The sequence below is a fragment of the Hippocampus bargibanti genome, linkage group LG18, assembly GCF_051943395.1.
Source record: "Hippocampus bargibanti isolate YZ-2025 linkage group LG18, ASM5194339v1, whole genome shotgun sequence".
Classification (NCBI taxonomy): Eukaryota; Metazoa; Chordata; class Actinopteri; order Syngnathiformes; family Syngnathidae; genus Hippocampus; species Hippocampus bargibanti.
In genome coordinates, this window is record NC_142751.1 from 15,413,417 (window position 1) to 15,432,818 (window position 19,402).

Sequence of the window (19,402 nt, forward strand, 5' to 3'; positions counted from 1 at the left end):
AGCCTCTACTATAGTGCCTTATGATGTGGTTTGCCTTATACAGGTAACATCCGACTTACGACCAAGTTCCGTTTCGACCAAACGGTCGTAAGTCAAATTGGTCGTAAGTCAAAATCCATTCAAAATGTTGAATAGAGACTCAGAGGCTGTTGTAATACAATTAAAACTTTAAAAATAGGATCTGGAGGTTGTGGTCGTAAGTGCAGGTGGCCGTTAAGTCGAGTTGGTCGTAAGTCGGATGTTAACTGTATGAAGTTAATTTTTCTGGAGTGGACACATTTTTGCACGTCTGGTAGTGAATGACTTCATTAAGATCCAAATTTTATATCTGGCTATGAAAGCAATTAGCATGCATTGGCATTAGGTTAGCGTCACACTTATTTCGGTGTGTAGTTAGATGATTGGGACTGGTTGTTCGTCTATGTGCATTGTGAGATGAACTAATAAAGATGATCAGATCTTATTTTATAATTAAGAGTCACTAAAGCAAGATTTTCCTTGGGAGGAGTTAAAAAAAAACAAGCGTCCATCTTTGGCTCCGCGGGGGTCAACCAATCATCCGCAATATTGAAACGTTTAAAAAGACAAACGTAACATCGGCGCGAGTGTACGACATGTACACTCGAAGCAAATAGCTAATCTCACACAGGTGTACACACATTTACGCACACGCCAGCACGCCACGGGGGGGGGGGGGGGGGGTCATTAGTGACCCCAGGAATGCGAGGGTCACGTCTTTAAGAGAGCTCGGCTGATAGAGGGGATGTTGAGGATCAAAGCGGGGGAGGGAGGGAGGGAGGGAGGGAAGGAAGGGGGTGAGATGGATGGAAAGAGGAGAGGGAAAACGTGCTCCATCGGGGGTGGTGGAGGTTTGGGGGGGGGCAAGATTAGAAAGGATATTGGATCTAGTGTGGAAACCATATAGCAAAGTTAAACAGACAAGTGTGTATGTTTATGTACGGCTGAGTGTTTAAAAGCTGACGTTTTAGCGCAATAAGGCAAAGCTTACTTGCGCCGCCATGATGGATGTATCTGTGTGTGTGTGTGTGTGTGTGTGTGTGTGTGTGTGTGTGTGTGTGTGTGTGTGTGTGTGTGCGTATTTAAGGAGAGGAAAAAGTTCATACCACAAAAAGTAAAACAATATTTTAACCAAATTCACTACAGGGGTGAGGACTTTGAATGTACCCATTGAGAAACCTCACTCCTGCTGTTATTTCAGTTTCAAGTCCACTTTTTATTTCTTTGTTGAAGTGGGAAATGGGGTGACATTTAGTGTTCAAATGGAACACTAGTTTGTCTCTAAACTTATTTGCAACGGTGGTCCTCACTCCTTATCTGGAGTTATCAGGACCTCACAAAACCATTGAAACAGAAACGTATGTGTGTCTAAAATGCCAATCCCCCTCCGAACAAGGCCTTCAACACAATTGTCCCTCACTTGCACCCCCCCCCCCCCTCAAAAAAGCTGAAAGTTTCCAACATCTTTGCAATATAGAACATTTCTTTTTCTTTTTTTAATTGTTGGTGGCAGATACTAAAAATGTTGAGTGACGTCTCAGACTAAACAACGGAGGACGGACGAGTTAATGACAGGGACACTAATAGTTACGACTGGGCTCACACTGTGGTCTCCTGATATAGCGCCGAGGTCCCGTATATTGGGATTATCGTTTCACCCTGCCAATGCCAAAATCCCACATAACCTTGGCACCTGTCATCGCCGTTCGTAGAAGCGGCTGCCGCTAAACCAACGACGTTGATTTATTCTACGATGTGTATAATTCCCGTGCCGGTTCGCGTCACAACGGCAAGACGAAATAGTCGTCTGAATAATGATTTTATTTTTTACTCTATTTTAAGACTATAAGGCGCATCCAAAGGCCTACATTTTCTTCAAAAGAAAACCATACGCCTTGTACACAGGTGCGCCTTATACGTGAAGTCATATTCAGGTCTCACAACTACAGTCAGCAGCCACAACTCCATTTCCCCCTGAAAAAGAACCAGTCAACAAGTTCAAAGGCAGAGCGTAGACTGCAAGGTTGAAATATCCCATCAATCAGGCTCCACAAATAACCCGCACAAGCCATCTGTATAATTTGAAGAGAACATATAAGCAAGGGAACCAGCTATTAATGAAGTTTCTAGTGTGTCTGCCTGCATCTGTTGCAGTATCACAACTTCTAAGATGTACAACCCAGAGCTCCTTGAGACACACAATGCAAAAAGCTATCCATTTCATCAAGCCATCAAGGACCATCACAAAGGTCAATAAAGTGACTTTATTACACACTACAATTTATTTCTTTCATTACAATCCAGTATCACATTTATTATACATAAAATAAGGTATATTTTGTGTAGTTGTAAGGCTTATTTAGAAGAAAAATATGTTTTATGGGGACCTGGGAACGGATTATTCTCATTTTAATGGTTTCCTATGGGAAATTAATGTTTGGAAGACACTTTTTGCCTTACACACACTTTTTGGGATTCAATTAAGTACGTAAGTCAAGGTATCACTGTATTACATTTGGAAAACATTTTTTTTCATTAATTGAAGCCTTACAATACATTTTTGCGTCATTGGTCAGTTTTGTTCCAGCTCTTCTTTTGGCTCCCTATTGAATTATACTGAAGTGTGAGTGTATGTAAATATGTTTAGCCGCACGATGGTATTTGCACTTAACTAACCATCAAGCTCCTCTGTGTTTAGTGCACATTTTTGGTGGCTTTTGTGGAATTTCACATGGGAGCACCACACAGGAGGCATTTGTTGCATTGCCACCGCAGATGTTTTGGAAAACATTTTTCCTTTGAATTTTGACAAAAAAACAAATCTGATTCATCATCCGATTGTATTACATTGTACGAACGATCCAAAAGAGTGCTTAGGCAACATAGGATTAGTTATTCAGATGAGGTGATACCAGGGCAGATAGGGCAATCAGGCCAGTCGTCAGTCCGGACAATAGAAGCAATCAGTGGAGCCGCAGCGAGTAGTCCTCTGCTCCCCCCAACCTGAGCGCAGGGACCTATCATCGCAGAGTCTGGCACCGCCACATCTGTGTGTGTATATATATATATATATATATATATATATATATATATATATATAGAGGGCCGATACTACCAGTAAGACTTTAGTTCGCTGAAGAAGCATCTTGGATAAGAAGCGAAACGTCCGACACCTTCAAATTTGTACAGATGACGGCTGAAGAAACCTTTTCATCGATGGATCACTCCTATATGACTGAGCGCTTACACCGACGCAAGCAAATAGATGACACTCATTTGGCTTCATCGGTGATTGTGATGGCACATTTGGTTCAACCAGATAAAATTGACCATTTTTGGGTGTTTCTCCCATTTTGTGATGGTGAGGTTAAAGAGGTTGTGGTCAGTGGCGGAAAATTTGTGCATCGACAACCACCAGTCAGTTTGTTTTGTTTTTTTTTTGTTTTGTTTTTCTCACTGGAACACGTTCACATTGCTTGTCGCAGTGACGTGTTTTGGTATGTGTGCAGTTGATTAGCCTCAGATTGTTCCAAGTACGTCTCAGCGGTTTATGCAGTCTGGCTTTACGCTATGATTATTTCGGTCTGTATCTGTTTTGCAGAGCCCAAAGGTTGCGTGTTTATTTTTGGGGAACGCTGATTGTGTCTGGTCTTTTCTGAAAAAAAAAATAAATAAAAAAAAATGCTTGTCTGTTGGCGACATTATCCCGTTCCACCGGTATTGGCGCGTACAAATAATACAGGGATGCTAACAGTGGTTTTATGAGGTGTGCGCATCTAAATCGCGCACATTTGTCCTGTTATTGGATTGGAGGTACTGTACCTTTATTTGTCTCGCAGTGGAAAAATTGACATTTCACAGCAGGAAAGTGATGAAAGCAAGAGGAAAGGAAAGGAAGAAGTAGAAAAACAAAATACACGAGGTGCTGGAAAGGCAGCCACTCTCGCGGCAAATGATAATAATGACAATAATGACAATAATACATTGTATTTATAAGCGCCTTTCAAAACTCAAAACTTCAAGAACATAGCTAATAGATAGATAGCTAGCCAGCTAGATAGCTATATCGCTAATAAATAGCTAGATAACTAATAAATTACTCTGTGTGTCAACATTTAAATAGGAGTAGCGTATCATGTGAAATATCACAATCTGCGGTTACCCTGGCAACAGCGGGAGAACATTATGATGACATTATCAGCCTGCGTTCAATTGTAAATGATTTAGAAGGGCAAATTATAAGAATGCTGTTTGACGATCATCGTGTCCTCAGTTTTTATGTTGCACATCTCAGAACAATTGTTTGTTCCGCTTTCCCCCCCCCCTCCCCTTTTGTCTTGAAGTCATCATTTCATGGAATTTTGACGACAGGAAGTCGAAACCTTCCATCCTTAATTCAAGCACAGCCTGTGTTTGTCCAATGTGTCCGTAATTGCGAGTGCGTGTTTATTATTGTTTGTGTCTGGGCGCATATGCTTGTTTGTGCACGTGCGCATTAATGTGTAGTTTCTCATCTCGGTTTGGGGGGGGGGGGGGGGTAATTACACGCGGGGCGGGGTATGTGTTACGGTTTGCTTGGAGCCACTGGGTATCATGTCACATGACGGTGCGCCATTTCCTCCTTACTGTTGACCAAACATTCCCGTATTAGATGTCAGTCATTTCCTCTGACATTATCTGCCCGTCAATCATGATACATGACACCAAATTCTTCTTTTTTAGACCCTTTTTGTATCGATATTTGTTTAAAAAACAACAACACCGACAACAAAAAAAGCATTGGTTTGTTTGGTATGATCTCTGACGACTCAGCTATTGTCGGCCTCATTACAGAAGGAGACGATGGGGAGAACAGGAGACTGACAAAGGACTTTGTGGACTGGTGCCAGCAGAATCACCTCCGGATCAACACCGGCAAAACCAAGTATTAGGGTCACCCCCAATCAATGGTGTATTTTCAAACTAAGGCCAAAAAGATTTACAAGTTATGTTATTTTCCCGTGTATAAGGCACACCTGAGTATAAGGCGCACCACCAATGAATGAAAATATGTTTCCAGATATAATATATAAATATATCAAAGTTTTCCAAGTATAAGGGACATTATAAGGCGCTACAGTAGAGGCTGGATTACTTCTACGCAGGGGGAAATGGAGTCAGTGGCTGCTGATAGTAGTTGCGAGACCAGTTGTGGCTCAATATGACGACACATATAAGGCGCACCCGCGTATAAGGCGCAAGGTGGAAAATGATGGTTTTTGGGCGTGTCTTCTACACCGGAGAGTACGGTACTTTCAGTGCAATTTTGCCAACTTGATGCGAGTCTTGTCAAGATGACACAAAGCAGCCTCGCGAGGCTTTTCCAAACACCTGGCGGTAAACAAACCCACCCACCTGACCTTGGCATCGTTTTGGCGTTTCTGCTGGGTCAACTTTGGAAATCCGTACCGTTCATACACGATACTGTGTCAATAAATGTTTGTTTGTGTTGAAATAAACTCTTCGGACGTGTTTGCTTTGAGATTAGTGACGATTTTCTTTTTCCAGGACTCGTTTTGGTCAATGTGTCTCTGTGTAAGAGCGTAATTGGCCGTCATGGCAGAAGTAGATGTCTGGCGTTTGAACGAAATAAGATGGGTCAGTAAGCAAACTGGCTCGGAGTTGACTACGTCCATTAAATTAATCCGGGAAAATTGATGAGAAAACAGAGGCGACATTTAAAGTGAGGAAATGCTCCCAAGCGCAATCAGGTACATGACAGGATCTTCGGATTTTAATACAGTGATACTTCTGTTTACAAACCTCCTGGCTTACGAACTGTTCGGTTTACAAACGTTAAATTTATGACAATTTAACCTTGGCATACGAACTTTTTTAATTCCATGCAAATGAGCTGCAATGTCTGTTATAAGGTGGGAAGCCGCCGGAGCCGTTACGATTGCCATTTCAATGTGTTTGCAGCCCATCAGTCCTCCATTGTGATGGAAGTCAAGATTTTTACAAGCTAAATGCAACCAACAGCCCCGGGGGGCGAGAGAAACAATTGTTATGACAAAGCTAAGGCTAATCAGTCTGGAATTAGCATGTGACAGACTGAATTACATCCTGAATGTAAACAAACAAACACAACCCCGTAATTACATTTTGATTTAATTCTACTTAGGAGAGACGTTTACATAATGGCGTCACCAAATAAATTCTTTTCAGAAATGTTGCGTGACTTACCGAGCCAGTGAGTCGAGATGATTTGTCAGTTTGCTAGCTATCCAGCTCCCTTGCGATTCATAGTGAATTGCTAAGGATATGTGACATGAATTAATAATAATAATAATACATTTCATTTATAAGCACCTTTCAAAACTCTCAAGGTCACTTTACAGTCACAGGAGAAGTGTTTTTTCTGTGGGTGAGCAGCGGCAGCCACACACGCCAGCGTTCACTCAACCCGGAAGCTAGCTAGCTAATAGCTAGTTAATATCTTGCTATCCAGATAGCTAGCTAGACTGAAAGCAAATGGATAGCTAACTAGCTAGCTAGTCAGCTAGTTATTCAGATAACTAATAGACAGCAAATAGATAGCCAGCCAGACTGTTAGATAGCTAATAGACAGCTAGCTAGACAGCCAATGAAGGCATTCCACAAAGAAATTCTTCTTCGGGCTCCAACTTGAGCAAAAGAAGGAAGATATTTATATGAAACCTAATAAGAATGCCGTTGATAGCACTCCTCTATGTCCTGCCGCTTGCTATTTAACGACTGTGGAATAGCGTCAGGACAACAGCCAAGCTAGTTGCCATTTACAGCGGCGCCGTACTTGGCAAATAAGCAGAAAAGGGACGCATTCGTGAATGATGCATTATTTTCGGACAAGCGACCTTGTATTACTCACCAGTTATGAATCCGGGCTTCGTTTGGATTCCATCAGACGTTACTCTGTGGAAAGATCCAAAGAGGTGAAGCGGAACCTCAAGTCAAGAGTGGAGCAGGTCACAAACATCATGACGCCTTTGATAGAACGCCGACGGAGTCACGCCTTCCGTCGTTAATGACTCGTCTTTCCAATCTGAGACCGCATCTCGGTTTTCGGTGCCAATCCCGAGTGGTCACGAATGGGCTTCAATCATTGCTCATAGACTCGCATTCATGGCGGCACTCTGCCCCATTGCTCTCAATGACGCTCGGAAACAAACAACACTTTCATGAACGGGGGTCTGCACCAGCGAAACGGGGAATGTCGTCGTGGCTTTCCAACAACACGGACACAGAATGGAGGCCTTCTCGCGCCCATTGTTGTCGTCAACAAGCTCACTTAGTGTCATGAGTTCGGTGGAGGCCACTCTTTGAAAGACGAGGGGCACAGCGCGCAAATAAAGGGCAGTCATGCTTACGCAGATTAGAGATCTGGGAAAAAATGATTGATGTCAAACAAAGGAGCTACTTTAAAGGACAACCGACATCAGAAAAACGTTTTGTAGCATCTAAAATATGCAAAACACGCACGCTGATATCTTTCGTCAAATGTAAAACACCAGTAAAAATAACTTCAAGTGTCCCAAAACTACTTCAAAATGACTCCGTTTCAGAAGGTCCCGCCCCCAAATTATGGACACAACTTGTCCGTCGGTTGTCCTTTAAGAATGCTAAAGCTGTCATATACGTTGTAGAACGATGGTGTTTTATTATTTTGTTGGACTCTGGTATATATTTGAATGTGCATGGGAGCTACTAGAAAAGTAATTTACACTTTGTCTGGTTTTCTTAAATTGGACTGCAGTCTTTGATACGCTAGATCACCGTCCGTGATTTAGCACTAGGTGGCCATTGAGTGGTCCACATCCGATTTGGCGGGCAGAATGAATTTGTGCGAATCTTGGTTTGCTCGGAGTTGAGCAGCACGGTGTTCCACAGGGGTCGATTCTGGTGCCACTGTGGATTCCATTGACTCTGCTTCTTCTGGGTTCCATCTTAATTCTGGCAAGAAGTGCCATCTGTCTTTCAATTCTTGGTCACGCTTTGCATAAATGTGCTCCTTCGTCTGTTTGTTTTGGCTTTTCAATGTCCAGGATGGGTCAGGTCCCTGAGGGTGTCATGTCGCCTTCCTAAATCATGGAGAACTCAAGAGTTCTCCCAAGGAAAGGAGCAGCCAGTCATTATCTTGGCTGCGGTGAAGGGTGAATGGCGCTCTGCCAAATATTTAAGAACATGCAGCCTTTTTTTATCGAAGTGAAAGAAATCAACCTTCACCATCGTAGCAAACGAGACGTTAAACTAAATAGGCCAAATGATCCAAATCTTTCCGGAGCGAGAATGAACTTTCAAGTACATCTCCTCCAAACGGGATCTGCTCGCGGGCGCCACACGTTGACCGCAAAGCGTTGTCATTGGCGGTTTCTACTTTCTTTCACAAGTTCCTGAGATTGTTGTGGAGATTGTTGATGAAAACAAAGTCAAAAGAAGTGGAAGGAAAGAGCGGCGGTCCGCTCCATTTGCGTAACTAACGCAACTGCGAATCCGGAGCCATTTTTGCTGTAAACCATCTGACCCAACAATCTAATTTGAGGGAAAGCAGACATTATTGCACGGGGGACTTGGAATATGGAACTTGTTATTTCGTTGCCGTTTTGCAGCATGTCACAAAGTGAAATGAAGGACTTTGTTTTTAAACAAACCCCAAATACTATCCATAAATATGGACATCCACCGTTTCCGCAGGGCAAATACAGTGATACCTTGGCTTATGAACTTAATTGGTTCCCAGAAAATGTGTCTAAGGAAAAAGGTGTGTATTCCAAACATTAATTTCCCATAGGTAACCATTAAAATGAGAATAATCCGTTCCCAGGTCCCCATAAAATATCATTTTCTCCTAAATAAGACTTAAAACAACACAAATTATACCTTATTTCATGTATAATAAATGTACTATGGTATTTCATTCATGTATTTATCCATTTATTTATTTATCTGTTCATTTATGTATTTCCATATTGATTTATCCATTAATGTAGGTATCAATGTATTTATGTATCAATTTATTCATTTAATCAGAATGTATGTATCAATGTATTTATATATTTATTTACAGTAAAGTCTCGTTATATCGATATTCAAGGGAGTCCGAAAAAATATCGATATAACCGGGACTATCGATATATCCGATATCGATATAACGAGACTTTACTGTATATTTATGTGTTGTTTATTTATCCATTTTTTATTTATTTGTTTGTTAATTAATTAATTATTTTACTTATTTGTAATGACTTTTTTAGTATAAGAGATCCCTTGACACAGGGGGGTTAAAAAAAGGTTCGATCATCCATGCTTAAAAATTAAATGTATTATTATTATTATTATTATTATTATTATATGCAAGATGTATATTGCTGCAAAAAAGGAGACACGTGCATGCTTATCATTCACTGGCACTTTTTAACATCGCTTGCAAAGTACGTCATCGATTGACCGGCGGTCTTTTTCCAAATACATCCCACAGATAAACGCTGCAGCGGCAATTAGACATACGATGACATTCCGTCGCGAGTGATGTCACGTCACGTCATGTCACGTCATGTCATATTTGACTCATTATTAAAAATCAAATGCTGTCAGGTGGTTTTGGGGAGCGGAATTCTATGGCGAGGGTCCGCTTTAAAATAACAACACTTCAAATTTGTGGGTGTTAGAGTAAATGCTTGGATATAATCCCCCCTTCAGCTCCCAAAAGTAGCATTAGCCAAAATTCCTCAATAATAGGCGGCACGACTCGGGAGGGACTCGTGCCTTACTGAGATGTTTGTAATACTGGAAAGGGTCAGTGAAGGCCACAGACAGACAGACAGACAGGCAGGCAGACAGACAGACAGGTTACGCGCACAAGAAGGCTCAAGTGTACCTCTGGAACAAGGTGTCTCTTCTTTTTTTTTTTTTTGGGGGGGGGGGGGGGGGGTTGAGCCATTTAGGATCCATTTTTCCATCATAACAAAAGACGTGGTGGAGCGGGTTGAATGTTTTCACAGGTGATTATTCACACTACACCTTGTTCTACTCAAATCGGTCGGGGGTCAAAGGTCAGGGGGGGGGAGTAAATAGAGTGGCAATTCCAATCCTGTTGCGGCTTAATCCGTGTATTTGGTCTTTGTCAATTATATTGACAAAGACCAAAGACCATTTTATACCTAGCTAGCTATCCAATTGCTATCTATTAGCTATTTATGTATATAATATCTATTAGCTTTCAAATTGCTGCTGTGGACTTCAAATAAAGGTTTTCTGATTCTGATTTAGCTCGCTATCTATTAATCATATAATAGTTAGCTCGCTAGTTTTCTATCGTCTAGCTATCTAGCTAGCTAGCTATCTATTTGCTATCTATTAGCTATCTAGCTAGCTAGATATTACTTGTCTATTAGCTAGCTTGCTAACGTTCTATCTATTTGAGTTATTCCGGGTTGAGTGAACGCTGGCTCGTGTTGCTATCTATGCTATCTAATCTAGCCTTTCCCACTCACCTGAGAGAAATTGAGTCCGTTGAGGGGATGACACTGTTCCTCCACCTTCTCCACGGCTCCCGTCCTTTTCCTCATCCTCTCGGCCTCCTGCGCCAGGTACAGGTCCAAGACGGGCACGCCTCGAGTCTTGATGTCGGCCTCGGTGAGCGAGTTGACCATCAGCATGACCCAAACCGGTCGCTTCCTCTCCCAGTTGCCGGCGATGGCGTTGAAGAGGTAGTCGGCGTAGAGTCCCTTGCCTCTTTGATCCGGCGTCATCCACGAGGGCATCATGAGTTTCACGTAGTCCAGGTGTCTCTTGAGTCTGCGGTAAATGTCTCCGGGTAGGACGTCCTGCAGGTTTTCGCCTTGGGGGAGCAGCTGGCAGCTGGTCAAGGCCGAGATGGTGTAAGGGTCGGTCAGGTCCAACTCAAAGTACACGATGTTGCTCTCCTGGAAGGCCTGCTTGGAGTTGTCCGGGATGAAGTCCCAAACGCGGGTGTACGGCACGTGGATGGTGCCGTACAAGTACGAGGGGGGGTCCCGTTTGATAGTCCACAAGAAGGAGTTTAAGTCACTTTGCTGCGGGGGGGGAAAAAATACATCACGTTTCATACAATACATTACAATACGAGACGATATAATACGGTACAATACAGTACAATACAATACAGTACATATTATATATATATATATATATATATATATATATATATATATATATATATATATATATAAGAAATTGCTGTAAGGTCTGCGGCTGGAGCGCTACGCCACCTTTGAGAAGGTGTACGAGTGCCTTGGCATCACCGCCAGAGCACGACAGGTGGCCCACGCGAAGCTGGCTGGCCAAAATAGCCTTCTGCATGAAGGTCTTCAATGAGGTGAGCAGAGGCTAAAACTGCAGCAAAGTGCCCAAGCGGAGACGGCACCAACTGCCTGTCAGTCATGCCGGACAACGCCAACTTTTTCGATATTTTTTTTTTCTTCCGGGACACCCCCCCGCCCATCGGTTTCACATCCACATGTCCGGACATCGCAGCTCAGATGCAACAATTTTGCCCTGCAGAATCGTGGGCACAAGCTATCTACTTGCTATCTGGCTGGCTCGCTAGCTAACTACTAGCTATATGGCTATCTTGCTGGCTATCTATTAGGTAGCTAGGTCACTTTCTATCTTTGTGAGTTACTTCTGGGTTGAGTGAACGCTACCGCGTGTGGCTGCCGCTGCTCACCCACAAACAAACTATAAAGTGTTGTTGAGAGTTTTTAAAGGCGCTTATAAATGAAATGTATTATTGTTATTATATTGATTCATATAGCGTTTTAACAACAGCTGAAGCTGCAACAAAGCGATTAACATGGACAACTATCATATACAGGAAGTAAAGCAGTCACAAAGATAGCAGAAGCTCTTTTGATGAGGTCTGACACCTTCCAAGAAGTCCAGATGAAGGCTGAAGACACCATTTCTTCAATCATCTTAATGTCATTTCCATTTTTAAATATGCATCCTCTAAAACTGACAACAATACAACACAATACAACACGCAAAGGCCACACGGGAGCTGCAATTGCAACCTCCAAGACGGCAGATGCGTTAACCGCTAACAACAGGCCTCAAAATGTCTTCAAAAATGAACGTTTTGAGCCCAACTTTCACTTGTCACCAAATGTTATTTCACGCTTTTGAACATCAAACAACACCGGTGGTGTCTGACACCCCCGAAACAGCCCCCACCACCAAGAGAGACTGTTTATTAGCCAAGTGCTAACAGAGCCGTAATGACTTATTAACAGGCCACTTGGGAGCAAAGTGTCAAATCAACAATACACGTGACGTCACGTGATCAGACTGCGGATTCGACTTTTTTGGGGTCTTCAAATTGAGATTGAGAGCACACTGAACGCTTGTCCTGTCCTTCATTTTCATTCTCAGTTGTTAATCATGCACTTGTGGTCAAAGCTTTCTGCAGTGATGTCAATTTCATGAGATTTTAATATTTGGTTCCGAAGTATTTTGAGACAGTCCCATGACCATCAGTCAGTGCTGCCAAAATGAATTATATTCCGCATCCTATATTAATAATAACAATAATAATCAGAACAATCAATTGCTTCTCTACTATCTAACTACCAATCAATCAATCGATCGATCGATCGATCGATCGATCAGCCAGGCGATGTTATCATGACTTACTTTCTTGTTGAGCTGACAGTTGCTGGAGTCCGGCGTGATCCTCCAAGGGTCGCCCGGGACCACCAGAAGCAGTCGGCAAAGGATGAGGAGGGCGCTCAGGGTGCCTCGAAACATCCTGACGGCCTCCCCTGCGCCCCTCCCCCACCCGCCCACCCCCCCAACAAAAAGTCCGATTCCGAACTACGACACCGAAGTCATGGGTGAGTTGGACGCTGCGCGCGGCTCCGGCGGTGGGGTGGCCGCTCACCCGTTGAGCCCGCAATGGCGCTCGGGTGGCGTGGGGATGGTCATTTAGAGGGTGTTGTTTTTCCACGTAGGGGGGTGCAAGGAGTGGGTGTGGGTGTGTGGGTATGTGGGGGGGTGTCACATCACGTCGTCTGCTCGTCAGGAGTTCGCCCCTTGTTGCTCTTCTCTCCGCGTGGCTTCAGCAATCCAAAGTCGGTGCGTAAAATCCAGGCAGAATCACGCGTGCGTAAAAGCCAAGCTAAAAAAAGTTGCAAGAATGAAACCGCAAGTCATCCAAAAGTCTCACGACGGCGTCAGCGCTTTTGTTGACATCCGCGAGAGTGTGTCCACATCTCCGCCGAGTACGCGTGTGAGCGTACACACATCTCTGCTGTCAGGGGTCTCCTAAGAGCCCCCCCACCCCACCCCCGTGTCCTTTTGCAATCCACCCACCAAACCCCCTTTACGCACACGCGAACACACCCGCTAACCTTACTTTAACCTTAGCCAAAGTTCTCAAACCCCCTAAAATGTAATCATTAACGTCCAAAGTAACCTGGAAACTTTCTCTCGGGTCAACGGAGAAAAGACAAGTAAGTTATCAGTGGTGGCGTGATGCGTAAATGCAAATTTGGTGCCACTTGAACCCCCCAGCAGGCGAAGACGAGCAAGCGGTGCCAGTGGAGACGAGGCGTCCCGATGACCGTCGCGGCGGACATTAACATGAGAAAAGGAGCAATAACGAGGCGCTTTACGCTCTCAAGTCGCATTGATTGGCGCAGAGGCGCAATTATTGCGCATTCTGAATTCGAGCAACTTTTTTCAACGCTTCAAGTGTGACTTGAAGCCTTGCAATTTGGCCAAGTCTGCTTAAAGCTCCCCCTTGTGGACAGTTAGGTATTGCAGTTCCCAGTGAACTTTGTACACTGTCAATCAGCCAAAATGGACTCGAGAAAAAAATATTTCCAGAATATTGTATTTGGACAAGTATATTCTTCATGTAATAATGTCAAAAATTAATACATTTCATTTCTAAGCGCCTTTCAAAACTCTCAAGGTCACTTTACAGTCACGGGATACGTTTTTCTGTGGGTGAGCAGCGGCAGCCACACGCGCCAGCATTCACTCCACCCGGAAGTAAATAGATAGAAAGCTAGCTAACCAACTAGTAGATAGCTCATAAATAGCCAACAGATAGCTATATAGAGAGCTAGCTATCTAGATAGTTATATAGCTAACAGCTAGCTAGATAGATAGCTAGTTAGCCAATACACAGAATGTCACGATTAAATACATAGAAAGAAAGCTAGATAGATAGCTAGTAGATAGCCAATAGGTAGCCAACAGAGCTTTATCGGCACCCAAACGAGTAAAAACAAAACTGGAGGCACTCCCGTTTGCCCTTTCCTTATTTTGTTTTTCTACTTCTTTCTTTCCTTTCATCACTTTGCTGCTGTGAAATGTCAATTTCTTCACTGTGTGACAAATAAAGGTACATCCAATCCAATCCAATAATAAAACAGAGCGCCAATGCGTATGTGGAACAGTCGCGGCTTGGAATTGAAGCGGATTTAGGTGGGACAGGAGATTTGAGGCGATCTCTTTTCACGCTATAACTTTGTGTTTGCTTTCAACATTTAGCTTGTAGCATACGCGCGCATTTCACCATTTCGGCAAAGGCGCTCCACGTCATATTTTCAAATCATTTGTGAATGAGTTCATTCAAGCTACGCTAGCAATGCGACTGCCTTCGATCCGTCTTTTGTTGTTGCTCTTAAGAAAACATCCATGTGGTGTTTTCCTGGATTTGTTTGCGCATCAGATTGTCACGTTGCAAAGATCAATAACATGTTTTGCACCCCTCACCACGCCATAACGACCCTACAGGCTGCGTTGTGTCTACAATTAGTCTTGAATTGGTTCCAGTATTCAGCCCGTGTCGATCAAAATGGAGCCATTTCAAGATAGAAAGAAAAAGAAAAAGAAACAATTCCAGATATGAAGATGACCAGATGGCAAATTGGCACCCACGACATGATGTTGAATCACTTGAGAAGAATAGAAAACAAACAAAAAAAAAAAAAAACTTGAGCTTTGTCTATGGGTTGAGCCACAAACACGCATTCCAGTAAGTGGACCTACTTTCAGCAATAACACACAAAAAAAACACACACACACACATGCACACAAAGACATTCTTCTGTAAATTCATAACACTTTTGTTTCCGGTATGTACTTAAAGGACAAGCGACACCATTTTTTTCTTTCCTAACTGACATCAGAAAAACGTTTTATAGCATCTAAAAGACCCAAAAGACATAGGCTGATATTTTTAATCAAATGCAAAACACCAAGAAAAATGACTTAAAAGTGTCCAAAAACGATTTCAAATTGAATCCGGAAGTGGCCAGTTTCAAAAGGTCCCGCCCCCTTGTTCGTGACGTCACGCCAGGATACTCCTTCACAAACTGCCTTGTTCCAGAATCAAAACAATGGCTTCAGATTTGGAGAAGATGCTTTCTTGTTACTCATCCAGTTATGAATATGATTCAAATAGTTCTGAAGAGGAAAGCATACATGTTTGCCATCGATTAAAGAAGTCCTCCCGTATCAATTCGAGCCGTCTATGACAGCAATCTCAGAAAATGCACAAGATGGCGCCCAAGCTCTGTTGGAAATGGGCTGATTTGTCTGTTGGGAATTTGTGTCAACTAGTATCAAATAGTAGTCTTGGTGCAACACACAACGATTCACCCTCGTGTTATTTATGTCTTTTCCTTCTAATTTCGCCATCAACACGGATCAACACAAAGTTTTCGGACCAAACAAAGTAGCGCAAAATGCACTGTGTGTCGCTTTCTCGGTCAGGAATCGTCACCAATTCAAAAACAAGACTTCCTGAATATTCAGCGCGAGTCTTAAAAGGTCAAATATGCGGTGGAATCTTTGTCAAATACGCTCAGTAGAAGTGATTTGAAGCCATTTTACAAATTATGGACACAACTTGTCGGGCCAGAGGCGTCGGTTGTCCTTTAAATCCATCTTTAGGCGTTTGCTAGTCTTGTGTGGTGATCTTTTCAGTGCGCTCGTGTACGTACCAAATTTTGTGATTGGACTTGTTCCCGTGGTCGGCTGGCCCGATGCCTCGCATTCCTGATGAAGCACCTGCAAATGAAATAATAATCACAGTCCTTTTTACATCTCAAATGACAGAATCGTCCGCAAAACATTTCCATCGTATCGTTTGGTGTGTGTGTGTGTTTTTTTTTTCTCGTCCCACTCGGGAAGGCTGGAGCCAATTAAAGCTAATATCAACCCAATCAATCCGAGTCGTTCCCAAAGATGATTGGCTGCCCTTTAGCAATCTTGAAGTACGTATCCTGAATTTAGCCCAGATGACTTGCACTCAACCAGGTCTTAAAGGTGACAAACGACACCGCCAGTCAAGTTCAGCTTTTGCATCCATAATTTGTCAAATGATTTTTACCGAGCGCAAGATTCCAGCGCATATAGCTAGATTTTTTGTTTTAAGACTCGCGCTGAATATTCAGGAAGTCTTGTTTTTGAGTTGATGACCATCCCCACGTGACGTCACGGAGGGAACGTCCCTGACCGACAAAGCGACACACAATGCATTTTGCAGTACTTTTTTTCCATCTGAAAACAGCGTGTTGATGGCGCAATTAGAAGGAAATCGACATCAATAACGCCATGGTGAATCGTTGTGTGTCAAAGCCAATTGCGGTAACACACATAAAGAAGGTGTAAGTTGACACAAATTCCCAGCGGGCAAATCAGCCCATTTGCAACACAGCTTGTGCGCCATCTTGTGCATTTTCTGGGCGCTACATTGAGTCCAGACAGCTCAAATTGATATGGAAGGACTTCTATCATCGATTGCAAACATGTATGCTTTCCTCTTCAGAACTATTTGAATCATAACTTACAAGAAATTTTCTTTTTCTGAATCTGAACTCTCTGAAGCCATTGTTTTGATTCTGGAGCAAGGCAGTTTGTGGCATTACAACTGTAAAAAAATGTTTCAGAAAAATTGGACAAAAGACAAAAAAAAACACAAAATATCAAGTACGAGGCATCTATGTAATTCTATTTACAATGTATGAGGCCGTGTTTTTCTCATGTGTTTGCCTGACATCAGTCGGTCGGAGTGAGCAGCGGTTTCTCTCCTTTTTGCAGTGAGGGTGTCACAGGAGCAACCCAGTGCTTTCAGGGTGGGCTGACAGGGGTGAGCGGAGATGTTCATCATAACTTTTAGTTTAGCAATGAAGCTAACAAGCATATTTCAAGAATGTCAGAGGACACAATGGTGGGGGGCTATGACTTATGCTGTGTAATTGGAGTGTATTCCCCTAATCAAAGATGACGATTGCGCCCATATTTGAAGGAAACATTCCCCACGACAGAGATAAACCCCCCGCCGTGGCTCGATGAAGCGCTTCAAGTTGGTGGTCAAGTAGTACAAAGAAGAATCAATTTTCAAACCCTCGTTTAGTGGTTGAAGCGGACAAACGCTTTCCAACAAAAGCTCTTTCGTCCTGCCACAAAATGCACTCATATATTATGACTGGCACAAGAATCTTCTGGGCTATCCGTTAGCCGTTATGAATCTTGGGGTTTTTTTTCCGACTGAATGTTTGCTGCTTAAAATTTTTTGACAGTTGATGACTTCATATGGGGTTTTTTTATTGCAAAGGAGGCGACACACTTTGGCCTTTATGTGCTTGCAATTATAAATTCCATTCGCCATTTCAACCATTTGAATCAGAAAAAAATAACAATATACATATATATATATATAATTTAATTCATCTGAAAAAATGTATTGAAAATAGGCCAGTCTATACAATTATTTTGATTTTTTTTTAAACTTTGTATGCAAGGTGATGCTTTTTCCTTTTAAATGCGCGTACTTCCGGGTCATGTTCCGGGTAAGAGAACGCAATAACATTGGAACATTTTCACCCGTCGGTGAGTTTAATTGAATTCAACTTTGAAATTGGATTGAAATAGAAAGACATAAAATCTGCTTTTGCTCTAATAAAACATTTTTTTAAGTAAGAGAAAGAAATGAAGCGTACTCTGGTCTCTCAAACACTCATTGAATCCTGGCTACTCGAGCCTAACTTAACCCAGAAGAACATAAACGCGTATTTAAAAAAGTAAAACTGTCGTTAAAAAAAAACATTGTTAAAACGTTGCGAGATAAATACAATAATCGTTCCCCCGTGTCACATGAAAGGCGCCGTAGAAGAATGGTGTAGGGATAAGTTAAATAAACCAAAATAATAAAAAATAAATCCACAATAGAACCGTACACTTCATTGCGGTTCCACCACACAATGTAATATTGTGCAAGTGCATTGAAGAGTGTGATTGGATGTGACACAGAACACACTTAGCCGCGAACCCGAAAAGTGTTGAAAGGCTGCATGAATCATTCATGTTATCTTTGTTTTCCTTTCTTGCCTTCGTGCTTTTAATGGCAAATTTATCAGCGTCCCAAAGGGGATGCCAACGTGGCAGCGGCGTCGAACTTTGGAGAGAAGGAAAAAAAATCGTATCGCTTCTTCTTTACTAGATTGTCATATCTTTTTGCTCGATCTAAACTCGACCTGAGCATGTCGTGTCGTCCTCGGCGGTTGTCAGTCACGTCCCCAGATTTGGCTTGTGCTCTCAGGAGAATCCCAAGAGACGTGCTCGTCTTCCGTCGTGACCCCGAAATGTGTCAACAAGCCTGTTTGGAGGTTTCAATTTCCCTCACCTGCGTCTCGTTGAAGCTCCGCCAAAAATAAAAAAATAAAAATAAATACATCACGAGCAGCATCGATGGCTGTGTGCGCCATCGGATTGTTTGTGTTGGCCGCAAAACTATTTGCACGTCAGACGCAAACTGCTGAAACATCCATTTTAATCTTGATTGTGCGCGTCAGCTGGGAGCGTTGTGTGATCACAGCCACTTTTGAAGGCCACATTGTCGTTGAAATAATAAAAGGCTCTCGTTTGCTGCGATTTTCTTCCCCGCCGAATGTTTTCAGTCATGACTTTGATATTTGGAAAGAGGAGAAGAAAAAAAACAAGAACATCTGGCATCCATCCTACTTTTGTCTGAACTATCAAAGCCAAGATTGGGAACGTGACACTATTTTGGGTGTTTATGTTCCAAATCGAACATTGAACAGTCGAAAGTGTCAAAAGCTTTTATTTTTCGCCATCAAGATACATGTTTGCATTATTTGTTCACACCTGTTAATTATTTTTGAACACGTTTGTCCATTTTAGAGCATCTGGGCAGATAAATGGCAGCAGTGAAGTGACAACGGAACACACACAAACTTTTGTGGTATTTCCAGTAGTCACTTATAAAAAAAAAAAAGAAAAAGAAAAAAAAAAGAGTCCTGGAAGGAAACGTGGCCGTGGTTCTGGTCACTTTATTTATATTTGTTCCTGT

General features: G+C 42.5%; 1 protein-coding gene and 1 long non-coding RNA gene across 2 annotated transcripts in view; both read right to left on the reverse strand.

The window, feature by feature from the left end:
* Positions 1-12,842, reverse strand: part of trabd2a (TraB domain containing 2A) — a 30,863-nt gene extending 18,021 nt beyond the window's left edge. Inside the window, exons 1-2 of the mRNA XM_089020329.1 lie at positions 12,709-12,842; positions 10,530-11,090 (exon numbers count right to left, since the gene is read on the reverse strand). Of these exons, the coding sequence (XP_088876455.1) occupies positions 10,530-11,090; positions 12,709-12,822 (675 nt within the window). The 5' untranslated portion in view covers positions 12,823-12,842. The remainder of the gene's footprint in view (positions 1-10,529; positions 11,091-12,708) is intronic.
* A 5-nt stretch (positions 12,843-12,847) lies between these two features.
* On the reverse strand, positions 12,848-18,878 carry LOC148884930 (uncharacterized). The gene is made up of 3 exons (XR_016118260.1): positions 18,716-18,878; positions 16,032-16,098; positions 12,848-13,192 (listed from the first exon to the last, which is right to left on the reverse strand). It is a non-coding gene; the product is annotated as an uncharacterized LOC148884930 (long non-coding RNA).
* Positions 18,879-19,402: the final 524 nt, after the last annotated feature.